At 41.8% G+C, this 22,743-nt stretch overlaps 2 protein-coding genes across 3 annotated transcripts in view; one reads left to right on the top strand and one right to left on the bottom strand.

Annotated features, from left to right (window-relative positions):
* The window catches only part of CDH2 (cadherin 2), a 254,708-nt gene extending 240,910 nt beyond the window's left edge, over positions 1-13,798 (bottom strand). The window contains exon 1 of one of the 2 annotated variants that reach the window (XM_066353642.1): positions 13,203-13,798. In XM_066353642.1, the coding sequence (XP_066209739.1) occupies positions 13,203-13,262 (60 nt within the window). In that variant the 5' untranslated portion in view covers positions 13,263-13,798. Of the gene's footprint in view, positions 1-12,898; positions 13,032-13,202 lie in introns of those variants that run through there. The other variant, XM_066353643.1, reaches the window with a different exon arrangement.
* LOC136382887 (serine/arginine repetitive matrix protein 1-like) lies at positions 13,624-15,261 on the top strand. Its single transcript, XM_066352294.1, has 3 exons — positions 13,624-13,665; positions 13,795-14,530; positions 14,628-15,261. Exons 1-3 carry the CDS (start codon positions 13,624-13,626, stop codon positions 14,657-14,659), a joined length of 810 nt encoding a protein of 269 aa, XP_066208391.1. The 3' UTR covers positions 14,660-15,261.
* The last annotated feature ends 7,482 nt before the right edge of the window (positions 15,262-22,743 follow it).

Raw genomic sequence — 22,743 nt, 5'->3', positions numbered from 1 at the left:
ATTTATTTCAGAGTTCACTTAAAAGCTCCCCAATCAACTAACAGATATATTGTTGGAGATTATAGTCCAGCAAAGTATATCCACCACCACCAATAAGTCAAGTTACAAACATAATAGCTCTAGGTTTCCTCAAGCAAACAAATAAATCAGTGTCTGTACTCAGTCACTCCACAAAACAGTTCGGAAGAACCTGTTTGTTGTAGGTCCTTCTGAGGTGTGGACACCTCAGAGAGAGAGAGAGAGAGAGAGAGAGAGAGAGAGAGATTTTTTTTTTTAAATTTTCTGAAGCTGGAAACTGGGAGGCAGTCAGACAGACTCCTGCATGCGCCTGACCGGGATCCACCCGGCACGCCCACTAGACATGTCGCTCTTTTGCTACCAGAGCCACTCTAGCGCCTGAGGCAGAGGCCATGAAGCCATCCCCAGCGCCCGGGCCATCTTTGCTCCAATGGAGCCTCGGCTGCGGGAGGGGAAGAGAGAGACAGAGAGGAAGGAGAGGGGGAGGGGTGGAGAAGCAGATGGGCGCCTCTCCTGTGTGCCCTGGCTGGGAATCTAACCTGGGACTTCTGCATGCCAGGCCGACGCTCTACCACTAAGCCAACCGGCCAGGGCCTCATATATATTTTTAAAGATGCCAAATAATTTTATTTGTGGGAGAAAAAGGGATTCTAACTATTGAAACATGGAAAAGGTGCCATTAAACATTAAAACACTTCAAAACGTAGTGAGTGTCTCTTGAATTTTCTTTACAGAAAAGAGCATGGAAGAAAAAGAGCAAGCAAGGCTTGCACATGCATAGCCTTGCAAGTTTCTATAGGCTCTTGGGAAGTTCCAGGATTCACATAAAAGAATTACTTTTTGAGCACTTATCAGTCTATGATGATCAAAATCATTTGAAGAACATTATAAAACTGACTATGAATCATTTCCCTAAGATTTTTTTTCTTTCTCCAAAGAGAACATATTTAAAAAATAAATGAAAATCCTAACCAAGCATTGAAAATGTTGGCTTCAGATTCCAAAATAAGTAACAATATTTAAGGTCAAGATTAAATAGGGTATGTCACTCAGAAGAGAACTACTTTAAAACTTTTTATCATTTCAGTAGAGAGGAATTTCAACTATGAGATATTTATTCTCTGAGTTTCATATCAAAAGGTCCAAGCCTGAGAGGGAGAAGGCTATGTGCTTTGCAGTCAGGTTCACGTCTACCATGACAGTAGGGTTCACCTCTGATTCTCATCATATTCAACATGTCTGGAGTTCCAGATTCATCCTTTTTTAATTTTTTTTTTTTTATTCAGTGAGAAGAGGGGAAGCAGAAAGACAGACCCCCGCATGAACCCCAACCGGGATCCACTCTGATTTTCTGCCCATCTGGGGCATTGCTCACCAAGATTTTCTTAGCGCCTGAGGCAGAGGCCATGGAGCCATCCTCAGCGCCCAGGGCCAGCTGGCTGCAATTGACCCATGGTGGCAGGAGGGGAAGAGAGAGAGAGAGAGAGAGAGAGAGAGAGGGAGAGAGAGAGAGAGAAGCAAGAGAGGGAGGGGTGGAGAAACAGATGGGGACTTCTGGGTGCTCTGACCCAAAATTGAACCCAGCACATCCACAGGCTGGGCCCATGCTCTACTCCTGAGCCAACATACCAGGGCCGAGATTCATCATTTTTAAAATGGGAATGAAACCATTTATCACCCAGAATTACAGAAATAATTAGCTGAGACAACATAGTAGTCTACTTCCCTGAAATTAAAACTATTGCATTTTAAGGTTCAGTACTACCAGACATTGTTTTTAAGAAGAGATTTGAAGAGGTAGCAGCAAAATTTAAAATAAAGCTTGCATGGTTTGCACTGGTGTACGTGCATTTTAGAATTAAATGAACTTATGACAATTACTAAAAATAAAATAATTTGTGAGATGACTGAGAGCTACATATGTACAAAAAAAAAAACCAACAAAAACTGAAAGGATAATTTTTAGAATCCTCACTGAAAGCAGTACTACAAAAGTGCTATGTATAATGCAAGAGAAGGAAGTTGTATAAAGCCAAAACTTATTTTAATAACAAAGAAAGAAGTCATTTCACATCTCTAGTGCCAGTAATTTCCAGAATACTAAAGATTCAAAAGCAGTTCCCTTCAGTTAACTTTTTTTTTACACTTCCTTAATCTACTAAAATATTAAACAACATATCGGAATTGGGGAGAGAAGGAATCTAGATTTAAATGTTTTAAATTGTGATGGTGAAGTAACTTTTGAAAAAAATCTAACAGGGAAAGCAATATTAAAACTAGAATATATAGTTATATGCAAGTACTATAGTCAAATAAATTTTTAAATTAACATAAAAACCAATATGAAAATTATAATACACAGAACAATGCAAGTACACTATGACTCAAGTATTTATTTTTATTATAGGTAGGTATATTTTATAAAAGAAAACCTGGCCCTGGCCGGCTGGCTCAGTTGTAGAGCGTTGGCCTGGCGTGCAGGAGTCCCGGGTTTGATTCCGGGCCAGGGCACACAGGAGAAGTGCCCATCTGCTTCTCCACCCCTCCCCCTCTCCTTCCTCTCTGTCTCTCTCTTCCCCTCCCGCAGCCAAGGCTCCATTGGAGCAAAAAAAAAGTTGGCCCGGGCGCTGAAGATGGCTCCATGGCCTCTGCCTCAGGTGCTAGAATGGCTCTGGTTGCAACAGAGCAATGCCCCAGAGGGGCAGAGCATCGCCCCCTGGTGGACATGCCAGGTGGATCCCGGTCGGGCGCATGCGGGAATCTGTCTGACTGCCTCTCAGTTTCCAACTAAAGAAAAATACAAAAAAAAACCACAAAAAAACCTAAGAAGAGATCATGGTTCGAGCACCTTTCAAGTTACTCTGTTATGAATGCCATATTGTATTTATATGAGTACTTCCTTTTAAATAGCTCAAGCTGTTTTAAAAGCATTACACAACTAATTCTTCCAGTGATTGGGAAAAACACAAGTTAAATAGTTCACTTCACCTAGGCAGCAGTAGACCAGAACATCCTATACTAACATTCTTCTGTACCTCAAGTTCTAGATAGTAGTCAGGTCCACCGTAGACAATACTTTCACTATAAAAAAAGATGAAAAATTAAATATTCAATCATCCAAGAGAATATAAGAAACATCACAATGGTTTAACCAACTAGTATAATCTCTCCACACAGATAACTCAGCACATTGTGGTCATTCCGTGATACAACATGGAAACTTATCTATTATTTAACTATCCATTAATTTAGCCAAACTTCCTTTGGACCTACTTACAGCTCAGCCTGCTATAGGTTGTTCTCAACCTAACTTGAGAATGTTCTAGTGCTAATTTAGGTAAATTTCATCATAATTCTACTCTGCTTGATTTTCCATTCTTCAGTTACATTACAGCTTCTATCTGCGGTCTTTGTCCAGTTTCTCTTCATTCAGAAGCACTGAAATCCCACTGATTATTTTGATTCTCCTACCCTGAAGCTCTTTTAAGTGTGATGATAATGCCAAAAACATTGAGTAGTCTAACAATCATTTTCTTGATCTGGAACTAGAACTATGTTTTCTTCTACTCAGTAAGTGTTCTCAAAACTGAGTGCATACTACCATAATTTACAAAATTCGTTCCTACTGGATTTTCAGAGATCAAATAATCCAATCTTTTTAATTATTTAAAAATGCTTCAATGCACTTTTACTTTATACACGTACACACAACACGTGTATATCACGAATACAGACAAATCGGTAGAAAAATAGCTAGAGGACGACTTACTAAGTCAAAAGCCTACATTGTTAGTGCTGACCCAGATCACTGAATTCAGTGCTTCTCATGAAGCCTATCATCTCTCAAAGAAACACTAACGTACAAAAACAACAAAATGAATAACACTGGGGAACAATTTTTTTTCATTTTCTGTTGCATGAGGTTTTAGAACTTTTTCTATATGTTCTGCACCGCTGATTCCAAATCTGAAACCTGTTTTTTGGTGCATGCTCTAGTTTTTATGCAATTTTTATTTCTTTTTGTTACAGTTAATGGCATGCATTGGTTTTTAAATTGGAGTTCAAAGGCAATGACTCTTGGATTGAACATAACACAAGGCAATTAATGTTTTACAAACATCACTTTTACATAATTGTAGTTGTTTTTAAATGTAAAAAATTATTATCTGATTAAAATTGAATCATGGATTCTTCGAGTAGGCATAAATAGTCCTGACACCTTCTGTTATATATGTGGCTGTTACACACTTCAACGGCAAAGGTGCGATATTTCATCATTTGTGCATATATTGCCTATTTTCAAGTTCCCCTTGGCGATCAAGACAAGAATTGGGCTCCTCATATTGTGTGTCATAATTGTGAGGAAATGCTTCATGACTGAACAAAAGAAAAATGCAAAGGAATGCCTTTCGGTATTCCCATGGTTTGGCGTGAACCTAAGGACCACAGCAGTGACTGTTATTTCTATCTGATCCATACAAAGGACATTGGCAAGAAAAAAACGGCATATGATCACATATCCTAGTATTCCTTCAGCAATACGACCTATCCCACACTCTGAGACAGTCCCAGTTCCAGTTTTCAATTATTTTATTTCTTCTAAAGACGAAGAAAGTGAACATGGTGATCAAGTGTATTTTGATAAGATGCATGAGGAAATGTCTGTAGAATCTGAAGGGTCTTCTTCTGATGCCAAGCAGTCATTAACCTCTCATCAATTTAGTCAACCCGAATTGAATGACTTAGTAAGAGATTTGGGCCTATCAAAGAAAGCAGCTGAGTTATTAGCCTCCAGGTTTCAAGAAAAGAATGTACTTCACCGGTCAGCTAAAGTATCCCATTTCAGGAAGCGTGAACAAATTTTTGTTAACTTCTTTTCCGAAGACAAACACTTTGTTTACTGTCATGATATCAGTAGTCTTCTCAGCCAGCTAGGTGTTACCACTTACAGTCCAACAGAATGGCAGCTATTTCTTGACAGCTCTAAATGGAGTCTGAAATGTGTTCTCCTACACAACGGTAATGTTTATGCAGCAGTTACAATTGGTTATTCAACTCATCTGCGAGAAGATTATAATGACATAAAAATTGTCCTCGACTTTCTGAAGTATGAGGAGCATAACTGGATCATTTGTGTGTATCTTAAAATGGTAAATTTCCTGCTAGGACAGAGGTCGGGAACATTTTTGGCTGAGAGAGGCATGAACACCACATATTTTAAAATGTAATTCTGTGAGAGCCATATGACGACCTGTGTACATTACACATTATCCAACAAAAATTTGGTGGTGTCCCGGAGGACAGCTGTGATTGGCTCCAGCTACCCACAACCATGATCATGAGCGGTAGGAAATGAATGGATTGTAATACATGAGAATGTTTTATATTTTAAATGTTATTTTTTTTTTATTAAAGATTTGTGTGCAAGCCAGATGCAGCCATCAAAAGAGCCACATCTGGCTCATGAGCCATAGGTTCCCGACCCCTGTGCTAGGATAACAGAGAGGTATCACGAAGTATCCTTGCTATCTGTGTTTGTGGGATAGCCGAGCTCAGGAGAAACACTGGACATAGAAGGAGTGGCCGAAACATGAAGCTCTGGAAGTAGGGATGCAAAATACTGTGAAGGAACCCATAGTTAATCAAGACAGGATCATTTCCCCCCCACTCCACATCAAAGTTGGCTTAATGAAGCAGTTGTTCAGGCTTTGAATAGAGAAAGTGAATGCTTTCAACATGTTATTTCTGCTTTTCCTGCCTTGTCTTTTTTTTTTTTTTTTAATTTTAATTTTTTTTATTGTGGTAAAATACATATAATGTAAAACTTACCATTAATGACATTTAGTACATTCACAATGTTGTGCAACCATCCCCACTTTCTAGTTCCAGAACATTTTCATCACCCAAAGAGGAAACCTCATAACCACTAAGTAGTCACTCTCCATTCTGCCTTGTCTTTTGAGAAGATAAAAGCAGATGTATTCGATGGACCTCAAATTTGAACCCTGATACGTGATGAAGAATTTGCCAGGAAGATGAATAAGGAGGAGAAAGCAGCATGGCAGTCTTTTGTGGCAGTTACAAAGAACTTCCATGGCAACAAAAAAACAGAAAATTATGAACTTCTGGTTCAAAGGATGCTGTTGGTTTTCCACGTCATTGGAGGTAACATGAGCGTTAAGATTCACTTCCTGAACAGTCACCTTGATAAGTTTCCCGAAAATCTTGGAGCTGTTAGTGATGAGCAGACTACTGCTGGAGCATCAAACGAGACTGTCCTCAACAAGTACACAAAAGCAAGAGCTACAAACGCAAATTTTTGCCTGAATATAATTTAAATAAGTTTTGCGCAAATTTTATGATTAAAATTAGTGTTTTCAGGCCCTGGCCGGTTGGCTCAGCGGTAGAGCGTCGGCCTGGCATGCGGGGGACCCGGGTTCGATTCCCGGCCAGGGCACATAGGAGAAGCGCCCATTTGCTTCTCCACCCCCGCCTTCCTCTCTGTCTCTCTCTTCCCCTCCCGCAGCCAAGGCTCCATTGGAGCAAAGATGGCCTGGGCGCTGGGGATGGCTCCTTGGCCTCTGCCCCAGGCGCTAGAGTGGCTCTGGTTGCAGCAGAGCGACGCCCCAGAGGGGCAGAACATCGCCCCCTGGTGGGCGTGCCGGGTGGATCCCGGTCGGGCGCATGCGGGAGTCTGTCTGACTGTCTCTCCCCATTTCCAGCTTCAGAAAAAAATACAAAAAAAAATAAAATAAAATAAAAATAAATAAAATAAGTGTTTTCATATGTTCTATTGTGAAATTGTAGACAAATTCTGATACAATCATATCTTTTAGTGTATTAATGTATTTACTGCATTATATAATTATATTTTCACAAAGATGATGCCCAAGAAGACATTCTACTTCATTATGTTAAAACTAAATGTTGAAAATTTTACAATAAGATGAAAACCTAAAATCTTGAATTGCAAAAAAAACCCTGTAGCTTACAGAGAAAAACTAATGTCAGATTTGAGATCAGCACATTTGAATTAGGTAAGAACCAGTGTTTTTGTGGATGCAACAAAAATTTTGTTCCCCACTGTAATTTGTATTCTTAATATTACAATTCCCTACCTTTAAGCCTAACCAGCTCCTCTCTGCAAAACGTTTACCTTTAGTGGTAAAGGCAGTGCAGCCAATGAAAAAACAATGTTTAAAAATCAAGCACGTAAAGAATACAGAGGCCTTCTAACCTACCGTATATGATACTACTGTCAATAACCCTAAAATCACATTCTACCACTGTGAGTACCTAAAAATCCTTGCACTTCAAGTTAAAATATAAAGTAATTTCAAACTCTTTGAAAAGGAGGCATATTTGGGATGTATTTAAGCAGCCCCACGTCGCAGAACTGAAAATGCCTTAGAGATCAACTAATTCAACCAGGTCCAAGATAATACTGAGAAAGAAGATGTCGTGAGAGTTGAGAGAGTAAACTACATCTGGCTCAGATTAGATCCACAGACATGCTGCCCTTGCTACCAGCTCTTGCCCTTTACCCTCTGTAAAGGCAGCTCGTTTGCAGAGAACAAAGCTATTATACTCTTGGACTCAAACCACCTTGGATGACACACACAAAGTTATCAATTAACTTTCTTCTTTTTTTTTTTTTTTGACAGAGACAGAGAGAGGGACAGATAGACAGGAAGGGAGAGAAATGAGAAGCATCAACTCTTCATTGTAGCATCTTAGTTGTTCGTTGACTGTTTCTTCACTGATTGCTTTCTCACATGTGCCTTGACCAGGAGGCTACAGCAGAATGAGTGACCCCTTGCTCAAGAAAGCGACCTTTGACTCAAGCCAGCAATCTTGTGCTTCACACCCACAATCTCTGGGCTCAAGCCAGTGACCATAGCATTTCAAACCCGGGTCCTCTGCGGCCCAGTCCATCGTTCTATCCACTGTACCACCACCTGGTCAGGCTCAATTAACTTTCAGTGAGACTTCATGCCAAATACAAATAAATGTTGGAGGAGACACATATGTAGATAGCCATCCTCAACATATATGTTGTGTGTATATATATGTAGCCCATGAAAATGGGTAGGGTGCAGTTGGAAACTCAAACAACAAAGAGCACAGAGTATTAAAGAGTAACAAGAAATAAAAACTGAGCAATATTTATGTGTAACCTAAATTTTCTTTTAAAAATTGTATTATAATCCAAATTGTAATCTTTATGACCAAACCTTTCCAAGTTCCCATTTAGCTCCAAAATTCACCTTCTTCCGCTTACTTTAAACTCACTATTTTATATACATAGAAGGTATAGCTCTTAATAAAACATTTATCTACCAGGCATGAATAGGGTGGTTTAATTAAAATTGATCTGCATTTAGTTAAATGCATGAAGACTAGTTTCTACTCAAATTAACTAATATAATTGGCTGAAAACTTCACCTTCTTTCACTTACTTTAAACCCATGCCTTTATATATGTAGAAGATACAGCTCTAACTAAAACATTCATTTGCCAGGCATGACATAGGGTTTCTTTAATTGAAATTTATCTACATTTAGTTAAATACACAAAGACTAGTATCTACTCAAATTAACTGATATCATTTGCTGAAAAATTAAGGCAAACATAAGTTTTAGTAGGAATAAACAGAAATGTGAGGCATAATAATTTGTTGGTATAAATTATCTTTCAATTATACTTCTTAACCCAACATGAAAATACTTAGCTCTAAAAGGTATACTAATGGCAGATATGAAATACTCAAATTACAAACTCCAAATTCCAAATCTATCACATATTTTAAATGGTTGATAAAATTCACCATAAGTCTGTGTAGTGCTTAAACTTGATTACTTTTTGTATTTGAGCCAAAAGAACAAATTTGAATAACATTAACTTGGGCAAAATGAGAGTGTATGCACAAATACTACATTTCTTAAATAACAAGCTCTGATTTTTTTTTTTTAAAAAGATCACTCTTCTAACTTGAAACTACCCCTTGGAAAACAGGATGGGGATTTGAGTTACTCAGGAGTTTTTTTTAAAGGCGTTTTAAAGCAAGATTAACTGTTGTTTTAAGTCTTGACGTTTCCTGATTAATAACCCTAAAGCTTAATGAGGCACATCAGATTTAAGAATTGAAGATTTTTAATGAAAAAGGAAATTAAGGACAGTTTGGTGCAGTACACTGTCGCCACAATAATCTGTTCCAAGAGGACTTTAGTCTCTACATGCAAAAGAACATGAACTATCTACAAAGAATTTCCTATTCAAGTCTCTCAGTCCAAGCGTTTAGAAGAAGGTCAAAGCAGACTTATACAGGAATGAAAGTCAAAGAGTCTACTCTGTAAATAAATTCTAGATTTGCAATTGAGGCCTAAAATTTACATATATATATCACATTTTAAAAATGCCTATAAAATACTTTAGAATACACAATTTATTATTTTTCAAATCATACCCAGTGTGTTTGCAATGCACCATCTATTAGTAATGACCACATACCACAAGATAAGAAAAGGGCAAAGTTATGAGTAAATATGTTCAATAAGTAGAATAAACTGTGAACACAACTATGTTAATTCTCCTTACTTTCAGAATAACTTGTAGCAAAGACACATAAAAAAACAAACACGAAGATATACAGATTTTATATTTAAAATGATTAATGCATCTTAGTTTTCACATACTTTAAAAAAGCCTCTTTGTATACACGTTTTACATGTTGACTATTAATCTCTTCAAAGTCTATACATATGAAGATGAAAATCACACAAAGTCAATGCATCTTTTTTCATATGTCCTCATCCAGGCTTGAAGGCAAGACCTATGTGGTAAGACAATGAGTCTATAATATCTATGAACACTAAGGTGATGTCCTTGATGTGTCATAACACATACAAGTTATTTAAATTAGAACAGAGTTATCCAATTAAAATGTGAATTAGAAAAACAAAACAGATTTACTTGGTGGGTACTAAAAGCAAAACTGATTTTTTTCCCTGAGCATAATACTATTGATGGATTTGAAAGTTACTTGTACAGGATGGGGCAAAAGAAGGTTTATAGTTATTTGTATGGAAAATACAATAATTAATAAATAATAATACAAGAATAATTCTGTTTTTCATATTCACAACCGTAACCCTACATTTCCTCCACCCTGTATAATTTAAAAAGAAAGCTTGTCATAACTTTGTTATGTTCTTTAATAAGTAAAGTTTAATGCTCAAATTCTACTTCTTTAATTGTAAAGGACAACACTAATACCTTAAATTAAAATGAGAGCAAATTTTAATATGTAAATAAATCTAGGTTACAGAATAATAAAACTAATCTCTCTTAGTGAAAAAAAAAGTCTTCAAGTAAAACAAGGTACACTTCAGATAACAAGTAAAGCTATAACATCCTTTTGAATATTCAATTATTCTTATTTACTTGGTCTGAATAATAAGATTACTCTGCATCTACACTAATACCCTGCTCATTCACTTTTCTAAAACTCGTTACTCCTTTGTCTGGACTTAAAAAGAAAAACAAAAAGAAAAACTAGACTTTTAATAGCAAATGACTGCAGAGGGGTCATTTTCACCTTGCAGATAGCTCTTTGCTATTCTGGAGTGTAAAGCAGACCATTAGCACAAAGTCATTTCTAATCTCAGTTGTACAATCCACACAGTACACATAACCCTAAAATTCATGTTGCATAAACTGTTCGGTTTCCACTCCTAATGACCTTGCAAATCATTCAGTGTTATTGCTTCACTTGCACCCATGAATTATAAGACCGCCAAGCAACTTGGTGACAAAGTTAAAATTTCCCCTTTCCTGAAAGTTTATAAAAGTCAACATAGCATCTTCTAAAAGAAACCGAGATCTTACATTGGAAAAGATAAGTATAATGTTTGATATTTATAAAATGGTATCAAAAACACTATAAAAATGTAAATGACCTCCAAAATTCACACCTGACTGCAAGGTGAATGACTAAAAGAGGAAATAAAATTGTGTCAGTGGTACCACATTAAGTACCACGGTCTTAACGACCATCAAATGTCCCCTCCAGTTCTAACTTCACTGTACAGAATTCAAATTAAAACTTACCTTCAGATCAAAAAGTTAGTACCATCTACTAATGAACTCACATGCTAAGGATACATTATATTTTTAAAAAATGATACTTCTAGAAATAAGATTTTTTTAAAATCTGTGACCTCTCCTTTGTATGAAAAACAATATATCTGATGTGCCTAGGATTCATGAATTTATCTTGCCTTCCCCCTAACTTCACACGCTTGAAGTAGCACTGTTTTCCTTCTTCTTCTTTAGCCTAACCTCTTTAATAAACCCCATGTTAAAAGAAAAAACAATAAATGAAGTGACAGGAGGTGAAAGAATGAAGAGTGTGTGCTCCAAGAATAAAGGGCGGATTTATAACAGGAGGTACTTTTGTTAGCGAGTGATTGGCAGGTCTCCTCCTCCAAGTTAAAAGAAATTCCATCCACTCCCCAAAACGGCAGAGGCCAAAAATGTCTAGTCTAACAATTCTGAAACCCCAGAGTCCAAAGGGAAACAAGGGGGGTAGGACTGGCCGGTGGGGGAAGGGGAGAGAGAACGACCAGCAGGAGATGAAAGAACAAAAGCAGAAACCCAAGGAGAAAGGAACGACGGGGCCCGGGCGGCTGGAGACAGTGGGAGGGAGAGATCCCGAAAGTGGGAGATCACGACTTGGGGGAGGAGAGCACGGAGCCCGCCAGGGTCCGGCGTGCCGCTCCGCGGCGCACCATGGACAGGGCTCCGCGCCGCCGAGGCCCACACCCCTCTAGGGGGCAGTGGGAAAAAGCGCGAGACACCGCAGGCCTCAGCGCCGTCCTGCCCCGGGTGCCCGCAGGCCCCTTTTCCCAGGCCGGAGCACGCCAGACCCTGACCCGTGAAAACTAGAGAAAGGTGATCCACACCATCTGTCACCAATCCCAGCGCAGCGACACTTCCGAGCCGCGTCCGTACTTTTCGGAGCTGCCACAGGCTGTCCACCCCCATCACCCGGCAGTGCTCATGGGGCCCCTCCTGCGAATTTCTCCAGAGACCCTAGTTCGCAGTGAGAGCTGACAGGCCCCTCCCCTGCAGCCGCCCTGGGACCCCACCGCAAGCGGGGACAGTCTCAGGACCCCCGCCGGACAACACAGGGGTTGCGGAGTAGGTGCGCGGCGTCTCTTCCCGGGACCTGGTTGCCTGGCTGGGAGGGGCCTCAGGGCACGACGGACGCGGCGGTAAAGTTAGGGGTGGGCCGGGCTGGAGATCCGAAGCAGGTGTTTCCTGCCGCAGATGAGTCTCCTAGTACCGATTCCAAGAGAGACTAGCGGGCACTCTTCTGAAAGCCTGCAAAGTGCGGAGGCTTCTGCCGAAGGAGCCCCTAGGGCGCACGCAGAGAAGACGCAGCGGGACCCAGAAAGAGGAATAATAGCCGAGTAACGGAACTTCACCCTCTAGGCGGGATAAGTGGGGCGCCGGCCAGGGGCCAGGTACGGAGGCGCCGACCCGCACAGACTACTGGAGGCAAAAGGAGTGATGCTTTTTTTTTCCCCAGGACACAGCAAATTACGAAGCAAGAGAAAAAAAAATAGGAGGCAAGAGGCAACTCTGGGCTGGGGTAAAGACAATAAGACAGTGGAGTCGTCGGACACCCGGAGACTCGCGGGTGCCGGGGTGGGGTGGAGGAAAATCCCATAACCAAGTCACCAGATTGAGCATTGCTATTGCAAACTCAAGACCTATCCCTGCAGAAATAAACAACAACAATAACAAAAAAAAAAAAAAATGGGGCAAAGTGAAATTAGAGGGGCGAGAAAACTGCAAAAGCAGTGTGCTATCTTACCTCTTCCTTCTGCTGCCTAGGGACAGCCCGTGAGCTCGCCTAACCCCAAAGGACCAAAGGGGGCCAGTGATCGCCTCTTCGAGACCCGCCAGGAGAGGCGCGAGAGACCAGCTGGTCCCGGCATCCCCGACCCTGCACCCTGCCCGAGCCGCCAGTCTGCGCAGCTCTTGGCCGCGCGGTGCAGCACCTCCCTTCCTGGGAGCGCAGCCCGGCCCCGCAGCGGCGCGGGGAACAAAGGGACCCGGTGTCGCCCGCCCCACCCCACCCCACCCCACCCGCGGCCGCTCGCGGGACCGCCGCATACCTGAAGCAGGGCCGCCAGCAGCGGCAGCAGGGTCCGCGGCGCTCCCACTATCCGGCACATGGAGGCGGAGAGGGGCCGAGCAAGGAGCCGGAGGCGGCGGCAGCAGCGGCAGCACCAACAGCAGCGGAGAGAAGGCTTCAGGCAGTTTCCACCCCCTTCTCTTCTCCTCCCCACCCCACCCCTTCTCCGCGGCTCTCCTCTCCCCGCCAATGGAGAGCGAGCTGATGACAAATAGCGGGCCGCGGAGTCCGCGGGACTCGCACCAGGAGTAATAAAACAGACCAAGGGATCAAGGAGCTGGGGAGGGGGCGGAGGAGGCGGGCGTGCGTGTAGTGTGAGGGTGTGTGCGCGCGTGTAGGCGGCCGCAGTGGCAGCGCAGGCGGTTCTGCTGTGGCCCAAAGCGCAGCGGAAGCCGGGAGGGATGCAGGCGGCAGCTGCGGGGACCTTGGCCGCTGTAGGATGCGTAGGTGGAAGCGGAGCAGAGCGGCCGCAACGCGAGGTTTCAGGCTCGTGGTTTTTTGTTGTTGTTTTTCTTTTTGCTTTTTCCTCAGGGTGCCCTCTCTAGAGCCGCTCGCCGCGACGAAGATGACAGGGAGAGCGCCGCAGGGAGGACGCTCGGAATCTTGCGCGCGGCGCCCACAAAGGACAGCAGTCCCGGCGCCTCCGCTGCGTAGGGGCTGAGGGCCGCTTCTCGGCTCCCCTTCCCAGTCCCCGGACGAGTTGGAGAGTGTTCGTTCACCGCGCAGAGGTGAAGTCGGGGGCCAGCGTTACCACTACCGGCGCGGCTCCGTCCCGCGAAGCTGCTGCCGCGGCCGAACCTGCTGCCTGCGCGCCAGCGCCCGCCCGCGGGTGCTCGCCCAGCGCCGCTCACTGCGCGCGCCGCCCCACCCTCTGCCGCCGCCGCCGCCCGCGCACTCCGCTCGGCCTCGGCGACCGCGACCAGGGATCCTCCGCCAGCACCGCCGCCGACGACGCTCTCCCTGCTCTGGCTGCACGCGCTGCCGGGCTGCACGGCCCGATCCCCTCTTCTATCCACCGCTGCCGCCGTCGCCGCCGCCGCCCGCCCTCGCCCCCGCCCCCCTCCATCGCCTTGCCTCCCCGCCCGCGTCGTGGCCAATCGGAGGCGGTGGTGGCCGGCCAGATCCAAGGCAGCCGCCTGCCCCCGCCCCGCAGAAGCGCCCCGCTTTTGCTGCAGCCCACAGGGGGTCGCCGAAGGGAAGCCTGGGGTGCGCGGAGCACCGCGCCGGCAGGTGGAGGGGCTGCGGGAAATAACTTGCGCAGGAACTTGATTGGTGACAGGTTCTTCTTGGACCGCAGTGGGGAAAACGGTTAGAGATTAGGGATGAGGGGGAGGGGACGGGCAGGGGATGCCTCCCTGGTAGCCTAACTCACGCTTCTCTCTGTTTTATCATTCTTTCGAAATAGATTCTTTTTCTAGGGCAGACACCACCAACTAGCGACGCAGGAGAAGCCCAGTCTGGCCATTGTTGTCTGACGGCCCTTGCCACGAGCCACCTGACGGCAGGCAGGGCAGAGGCCGTGGCTTCTCCGTGCTTGCACCTCTCACCTTTGCAGCTGTGCGGGAACAGCCAAAGTTCGTGTGTTCTCTTCTTTTGTTTTCTTTTGTTCCCTCTGAGAGTTTGAGAGTGCGTGTTATTTCCTTTAAAATCTCTCGTTCTATATTTTTACTTGTTAGTGGTACAGTTCATATTTTTCAGCAGTTTCAGGGGTTTTGGACTTCCTCCCTACACCACCCCCAACAACAATGAAAACAGAAAGGGAGAAATAATCTAAAAGCTCGAATTTGGTGTGAAAATAGGATTATCTAAAAGATAAAATGACTGATGTAGAGTTCTCACGAAGTAAAGGATTTTTACTTCCTCCTTTTAAAGCAAGAACTTGGAGTGAAACAAAAAGTGAGAGACTTTACAAGTTTAGGTCACAAACTTTTGTGGACTGGAGGGAAGGTTGGGGGAGCAATTGTTTTGGCGAGGTAATAAATAATATTTTTCCAGAACTTCTTTTTAAGTTTTACAGGTAAATAAAAATACTGATTTTATCTAAGCATATGAACAACTCTTCTGCTTTTTGTAACTGAAATAATGTTATTTGGATTTGAATTTCAAAATATTGATCATTTGAGAACTTGATGTTGAATCTCTAAAAATCAAGTACTAATTTCTTTGACATAGGCGATGCAGCTTTTAATAATATACTATTGCTGCATAGGCTTTAAAAATTTTTAATATTCATGAGGACGGTTATTGAATTTTAATTAAAACATAATATTTTCAGCCATTTCTTAAAGAAACTCAAAAAATTTCCCTGGCTTTGCTTCTCAGAAGAATAAGGAATGTCATGTTAATTAAATTTAATGACCAAAGCTTGACTTGTTCTTTTTTTTTTTTTTTTTTTAATTAGAGTCAGAGAGAGACAGATAGGGACAGACAGGAAGAGAGAGAGATGAAAAGCATCAATTCTTTGTTGCTGCACCTTAGTTTTCATTAATTGCTTTCTTATATGTGCCTTGACCACAGGGCTACAGCAGACTAAGTGACCCCTTGCTCAAGCCAGCGACCTTGGGCTCAAGCTGGTGAGCTTTGCTCAAACCAGATGAGCCCGCGCTCAAGCTGGCGACCTCAGAGTCTAGAACCTGGGTCCTCCGCATCCCAGTCTGATGTTCTATCCACTGCGCCACCGCCTGGTCAGACTTGACTTGTTCTTTTTTTCTCTTCCTTCTTTGCTAGAATTATTGTCATACTATTGCTAATCGCATAAAAGTTGTCCTTGCGAGAGGATGTGTAAGTGCCATTTTCAAGGAGTCATACATGATAATAAAACATTCAGTTGCGCCCTGGACGGTTGGCTCAGTGGTAGAGCGTCGGCCTGGCGTGCAGGAGTCCTGGGTTTGATTCCTGGCCAGGGCACACAGGAGAAGCGCCCATCTGCTTCTCCACCCCTTCCCCTCTCCTTCCTCTCTGTCTCTCTCTTCCCCTCCCTCAGCCGAGGCTCCATTGGAGCAAAGTTGGCCCGGGCACTGAGAATGACTCTGTGGCCTCTGCCTCAAGCGCTAGAGTGGCTCTGGTCGCAACAGAGTGATGCCCCAGATGGGCAGAGCATGGCCCCCTGGTGGGCATGCTGGGTGGATCCCAGTCGGGCGCATGCGGGAGTCTGACTGCCTCCCATTTCTGGCTTCGGAAAAAAAGTAAAAAAAAAACAAAACAAAAAAAAACACATTCAGTTGCAATAAGAAGATAATGTTTGTTGTACTACAGAGTAGATTGATAGATCCCATCTCCATGACCCTGGACCAGAGGCCTTACCATCCTCTCCACTCCCAGCAGTAGCCATTGATATTTCTTGCCATTCTGATTAATTTAAAGATAGAACAGCCCTGGCTGGATAGCTTGGTTGGTTAGAGCATAATCCAAAAGTGCAGAGGTTGCCAGTTTGATCCCTGGTCATGTCAGGGCACATACAGGAACAGATCAATGTGCCTGTCTCTCTTTCTTCCCCTTTCTGGCTAAACTCAATAAATAAATAAATAAATAAATAATAAAAAATAATAAAAGTAGAACAGCTAGCTTCCAGCAAGATTAACTGTTACTTGTTAATATTATGCTTAAAACTTTGAACATCATACCCCTAATAAATTAAGCTCTTATAACTTCAAAATCTGCTTTGTAATGTCTGTCAGTCATCTAATTCTCCGGTTCCAATAGTTTTTGATCACAGAGGTAAGCACTTGCTTCCCCCACCCCTTGGTCCAACTTGCATACCTCTCACTCTTCAACAGTTAGGTTTTGCTTTGTAATCTTGCCTGAGTAACCTGATCACATGCTCAGCCAAATTTTGCTAATCAGCCTTTTATCAGAGGAAGGAATAGCCTAGTCTAAAATCATATCACTGGAGACTTAGTGAATTCATCTGATGTTAATAAAAGTAGATTTGGTGTTGACTTTGGCACCCTACACAGCTTTACCTCCACTGCACCATACTTAAGATAATCTAATGAGGGCATTCATTCCTCTGGGCAAACAGTGAGCAAACTCAGATTTTCAGCCTCTGCTCAAAGCATCACTGTCTGAAGACTAACGTTCCATCAGCCTGCAGCAGTGCAGGGCTGCAGGGGCTTGGCAGGGACCCAGGGAAACATCCAGGTGGTGGAAGAAGCAGGGTAAGACAAAAAAAAAAATAATAACAAAAAATAAGGCTGGACTCATACACCAAAAAAATCAGTCTACTTTCTTGATATCTGACCTATGGGCTGCTGCTGATTTACTACAAGACGTCTGCAAGTAAGTATGTGCATTGTGTGAAACCTAAGTAAATAACATCTACTGCACACATAGCCACTTTTCATATATATATATATATGTAATGCCATGATGATTCATTTTTACACATTAATTTCAAAGTGAAATCAATAACTTTTTGTTCTAGTGAGTTTCCTCAAACAGGAGATGCTAAATGTACAAATACATTATATGAATGTTTGCATAAAAGAGCCTTCACTTTGGGAACACATGCCAAAAAAGTAGTCTATCAGTAGCAGTACGCCCCCTACCACGGCCCCAACACACAGCTCCCAGGCAGGGACCATATTTGTCCTTACGTCTGACACCAAGCCAAGTGTCCTTCCCAGATGTTGAACGAAGACCCTCTTCTACTTTTCCGCCTTCTCTCCAAACCTCCAGGATGACCTACAAAGTGTTCTTTACATTACAAGTTTTTCCCCAATTAATTTTAGTGTTTTAAAGCTGAGGGTCCCTGGGTAATATACCTTTCACAGGGCTATGAAATTTTCTAAATGAAACTTAAAGATGGTCTGTGCAACGCCCTCCCTTATTTTATGGGAACACTAAGGCTCAAAGAGCTATGCAAGGGTCCCTACCAGCTGGCAAGTCAGAGCCCCTGATGAGACACAGGCTCTCTAGGTTCTTTACCTAGTCTCTCCATGTGAGTCTAAGGATTCCCTTTTAACTGTAGAAACTTCATCATAAATTTAAACTCACAGGTTTATGTATACATACATGCACTTTTTCAATAAATACAGTCAGTTGGTCCTTCATGGCTGTGGGTCTTTCCATCTGTAAATTCAACCGAGTGCAGATTGGAAACAATATTTTTGTGTTCCAAACCACACTTTCCCAACTGTGGATTCCGCACTGGATGGAGAATCGTGTTTTGGATTTGTGGTTGGGTGAATCTGCATGTGGGTCTTAAAGGCCAACTTTCTGAAACCTTGGACAGTACCAAATCTTATATATCCTGTGTTTTTTTGTTTTTCTATACATACATACCTGTGGTACAGTGCAGGTAAAGTTTAGGCACAGTAAGAGACTAACAATAGTAACTACTAATACAATAGAACAATTACAACAATACGATAATAAAAGTTCTATGAATGTCTGTCTCAAGCACACACCGCACACACACGCACATCAACCAATCAATAACCCAACTAGCGAGTAAGTTACTGTTGGGCAGGGGACGTGTACAGCCTGGATATGCTCATAAGTCATGTCTCAGGACAGAGCAGGATCGCTTAAGATCTCACTATGCTACTCAGAGCAGGTCACAATTTAAAACTTCTGAACTGTTTATTTTCAGAATTTCCCATTTAATAATTTCGGGCCTTGGCTGACCACGGGTAACTGAAACCCCAGAAAGCGAAACAGCAGATAAGGGGGACTACCATGAGTGCGAGATTGGAGTCCTAACTCTTCTTTTCTTTCTGCTGGTTTTTTCTCCTGGGCCCTTCTCAGTGTGATCACCTCACCATAATTAGTATGACTCTGGCATTTCAAGATCCCTATCTTCGCTACAACCAAGCTGTTAAACACAAGCGGTCATTCATCTGGTCCTCAACCAGAGAAGTCGTGATCAGTTCCAATATGAGAAGGAAAACCTGGTTTTCTTTTTGTAAAACACTCTTTGTTTGGATATTATTCACTTTTTTCCTTTCTTTTTCTTTTAATGTTTGAAAATCAAACTCAACATTTTCATGGAAAATATAACAAAGTAAGTAACCTAAAGTACATATGGTCAAGGATGAATCAAGAGAGAGTTTTTGAACATTTCTTTTTTTTTTTTTTTTTTTGTATTTTTCTGAAGCTGGAAATGGGGAGAGACAGTCAGACAGACTCCAGCATGCGCCCGACCGGGATCCACCCGGCACGCCCACCAGGGGCAACGCTCTGCCCACCAGGGGGCGATGCTCTGCCCCTCCGGGGCGTCGCTTTGCCGCGACCAGAGCCACTCTAGCGCCTGGGGCAGAGGCCAAGGAGCCATCCCCAGCGCCCGGGCCATCTTTGCTCCAATGGAGCCTTGGCTGCGGGAGGGGAAGAGAGAGACAGAGAGGGAGGGGGGGGTGGAGAAGCAAATGGGCGCTTCTCCTATGTGCCCTGGCCGGGAATCGAACCGGGTTCCCCGCACGCCAGGCTGACGCTCTACCGCTGAGCCAACCGGCCAGGGCCTTCTGAACACTTCTAATGGTGCTTTTCCTTGTCTTCAAATATGGAAAATATACCAGTATTTCTTATTTGTTTTTTTTTTTTGTTCTTTTACCAGTATTTCTTAAGAAAGCCTGATAGACACAGTGGACTACAGAAAGGGCTTAGCATTTTACTTATATATGTTTAAAATGCACTCATTTCCATTGAGGATTTGGAGCAGAGTACTCAGGAATTTCAGTGAATGCTCCTCTTTCCCCTTCTAGTTCTGTCTGCAATTTAAAAAACCAAGACCCACCTCTCAAGAAACCCAAACCAACCCAGAGTTTTTAATCAGAATTTTATTTGTGATGCTCATACTTTATAAAACAATACAAAATAATTAATGTAGATAGTAATGGCTGAATGAATAATATACAAGCTGACACAAGTACTAAAAATCCAGTGGCTTTGTAAGACACATAAATACATCTGAGATATGAAAGAATTCATGGGAAACAAGATATTCAATTTTTATGTATCAAATTCATATAGGAAAATAATTTCATTTTTGGAATTACCTTATAAATATATAATAGTATGGCAGGACTAAAGCTCATTTTACTTAGAATCTTTCTCCTGTAAACCTGGCTTTTGTCATTTCTCTAACCACCTTTGAATATGTGTTCCCAGAGTCAAGTTTTCATCGTTGATTTCATGAGTTCTGCTCCATGATCAGCTGTATCAGAGAAAATAAGAGTTTCATGATATTGAAGACATCTACCTTCTGCCCTGGGAGCATGGCTATTTATGGGGTAACAGCAGCACGGCGAATTGTTTGAAAATCAGAAGACCTATTTCTCAAGATAAAGGTATCTTCAGAAAATAAAACAAATCATACTGAAGACTTTGTTAACATTTGGCTGGGCCAAAACTTTTGCCCTCGTGTCCTTTTAAACGCACAGAACTGCCTTCTGGATCGTTCTGAAATACGACTGTCAGTATTTAGAGGATAGTAAAACATGTTTAGTATCCAGACTGACCCTGCCTGCGCCCTTTGCTGCGGAGAAAATTGAGGCAGTTGATAAAGTACTTCTTGAGCTCAGGATACCAGTGTTCTCTTCCCAGGTCTATAGTTGACTGAATAATATGAAACAACCCACTTAATTTCTTTACATGTTTTCTCATCTGTAGCACAGAAATAATTCCACTTTTTTTTCACAGAAATGCTAAGATGACTAAGAAAATAATTTTAATATATACCTATTTAGTTCTTTAGAGAGAAATTCTAGATAAATACATGGAATTCTTTAAGATGGTGGAATCAGTATCAGAAGAGGAATGATTAAGATAAATCACATTTTAATGATGTGGTCACAACTAAAAGACACTAACTGCTTATTAAATTTTGCTCTTTTTTTAAAAAAATTTGTCCACAAAATTTAAAAATAACACTTATCTTTCTATTAAAAGGCAATATATTTATGCATAGTGTTTGAGAGAATGATATTCAGTGGAATAATCACATACGCACCATAATTATTCATATATGGTTAATAGATGAGTCCTCACATTGCAGTAGTATCTGGGATGATACAGTCTTACTTTTCCTTTTAAGCAGAAAATGTAAAAAAAAGTCAACAATAGACTCATTTATTACAGAATTTATAATGTATTTCACAGTGATTCATTATTTACATAGTTCAAAAGATTTGAGTGATTACCACAAATACGCATTATCTTTGGAAGAGTTTTATTATTTTGAGTTATACTTGAGAAAGGTTTTTCTCAAAAATGTGTTTGCAGGAGATGAACATATTCTCATGTCTAAAGCTGTTGTGACAGCCAATAATACACATATATTTGCATTCCAAAACTGAGTTCAATCTCTCTGAGGCTCACTAGGACAAACGGTATCTTTGATTGAAGGAAGAGAACTTTAAGGAGTCTAGTCATTAGGACAATGAGAGACAGGATGAGCGGAGTTAGGGACAAATGTATACAACTGGGCATCTGAATAAGTGAAGGAACTAATATACCTGAGGTTTGTGCTCTCTAAAGAGAAGAGGCTAATGATGTAGGATGTAGTAGAATGTGGAATATGGTCAAACTACATGATCATAATCCTAGTCATTACTCAATAAATATTTGTTCAGTCTCAGGAGTGAATCATGCCAGGAATAAAACAACAACAAAAAAAAACAGGACATGGAATTTAGACAAGAGCGTGGGGACGACAGCCTTTCAGTATCTGGAATAGATAGGAAAGTCCACACAACAGGGGGACTGATAAGTAAGAGTCCATCCAGGGTAAGTTCAGTCTGTCCTTTTCCAGGTATTTGCAGGTCATCACTGACAAAGTTCCTCTCTGGTGGTGATGTGTGTGTTATTCTCGGTTCTCAAACTGTTACCTCCACAAATATTAAAAACCTAATTATACTTCAAAAAGTCCCCTCTTAGATTATTTTTGTGAAAGTAGAAATTATGTAAAATGGCTCTTTCTAGTTCATAGCCTTTTTTAAGTCAAAAATAGGCATTATCCGTATGTTAATGAGATAGTCTAAGCTTTAGCTGAAGAATGTGTATGCTGGTTTCTTTATTCTTTATTTTTTCCTCATTTTATGGAACTTCTGGGGGTTTTTTGGATGTGGAACTTTACAGATTGATTATTTATTATTAATTTGCTTGTTATTCTCTCACTCTCTTACCATTTCATTCTCTTCTTAGATAACTTTCTGGGAGGTTTTTTTGTTTTGTTTTGTTTTAGCTTCTATATTTTTAAGGAATATTTGGCCATGTTTTTCTATTTCAAGAGCTTTTCATTTCTTTGATGGTTTCTTCCACAGACTTGCTCTTCTTTCACGGAGGTGAGAGTTTCTCTTATCTCTTTATATATTGTTTTAAAGTTATCCTAAAACATTTTTCTTTGTTTGATATCTACATTAGCTTCCCCGCCCCCCGTACTTTTCTTGTGATGTTTATTTTTATCTCTTGTCTTTCATGTTAGAGAAAGACTTTCTAGGGGAGGGGTATTATGTTTAGTGTGTACTTTAGAATTTCACTTAATCCTCCCAATTTTCAATAAGCCACCTGATCCTGACTCAGCT

Source organism: Saccopteryx leptura, chromosome 11, assembly GCF_036850995.1.
Source record: "Saccopteryx leptura isolate mSacLep1 chromosome 11, mSacLep1_pri_phased_curated, whole genome shotgun sequence".
NCBI classification, from domain to species: domain Eukaryota; kingdom Metazoa; phylum Chordata; class Mammalia; order Chiroptera; family Emballonuridae; genus Saccopteryx; species Saccopteryx leptura.
The sequence above is the reverse complement of the archived record's forward strand: the minus strand, read 5'-3'. Positions and strand labels throughout refer to the sequence as shown.

What these genes read in the sequence shown, in the direction of transcription:
- LOC136382887 (XM_066352294.1), top strand. Translation starts at nt 13,624, where the DNA reads ATGCAGGCGGCAGCTGCGGGGACCTTGGCCGCTGTAGGATGC. An exon ending in CCTTGGCCGCTGTAGGATGC is followed by an intron (nt 13,666 to 13,794) that starts GTAGGTGGAAGC and finishes CGAAGATGACAG; the next exon opens with GGAGAGCGCCGCAGGGAGGA. An exon ending in GGACCGCAGTGGGGAAAACG is followed by an intron (nt 14,531 to 14,627) that starts GTTAGAGATTAG and finishes CTTTCGAAATAG; the next exon opens with ATTCTTTTTCTAGGGCAGAC.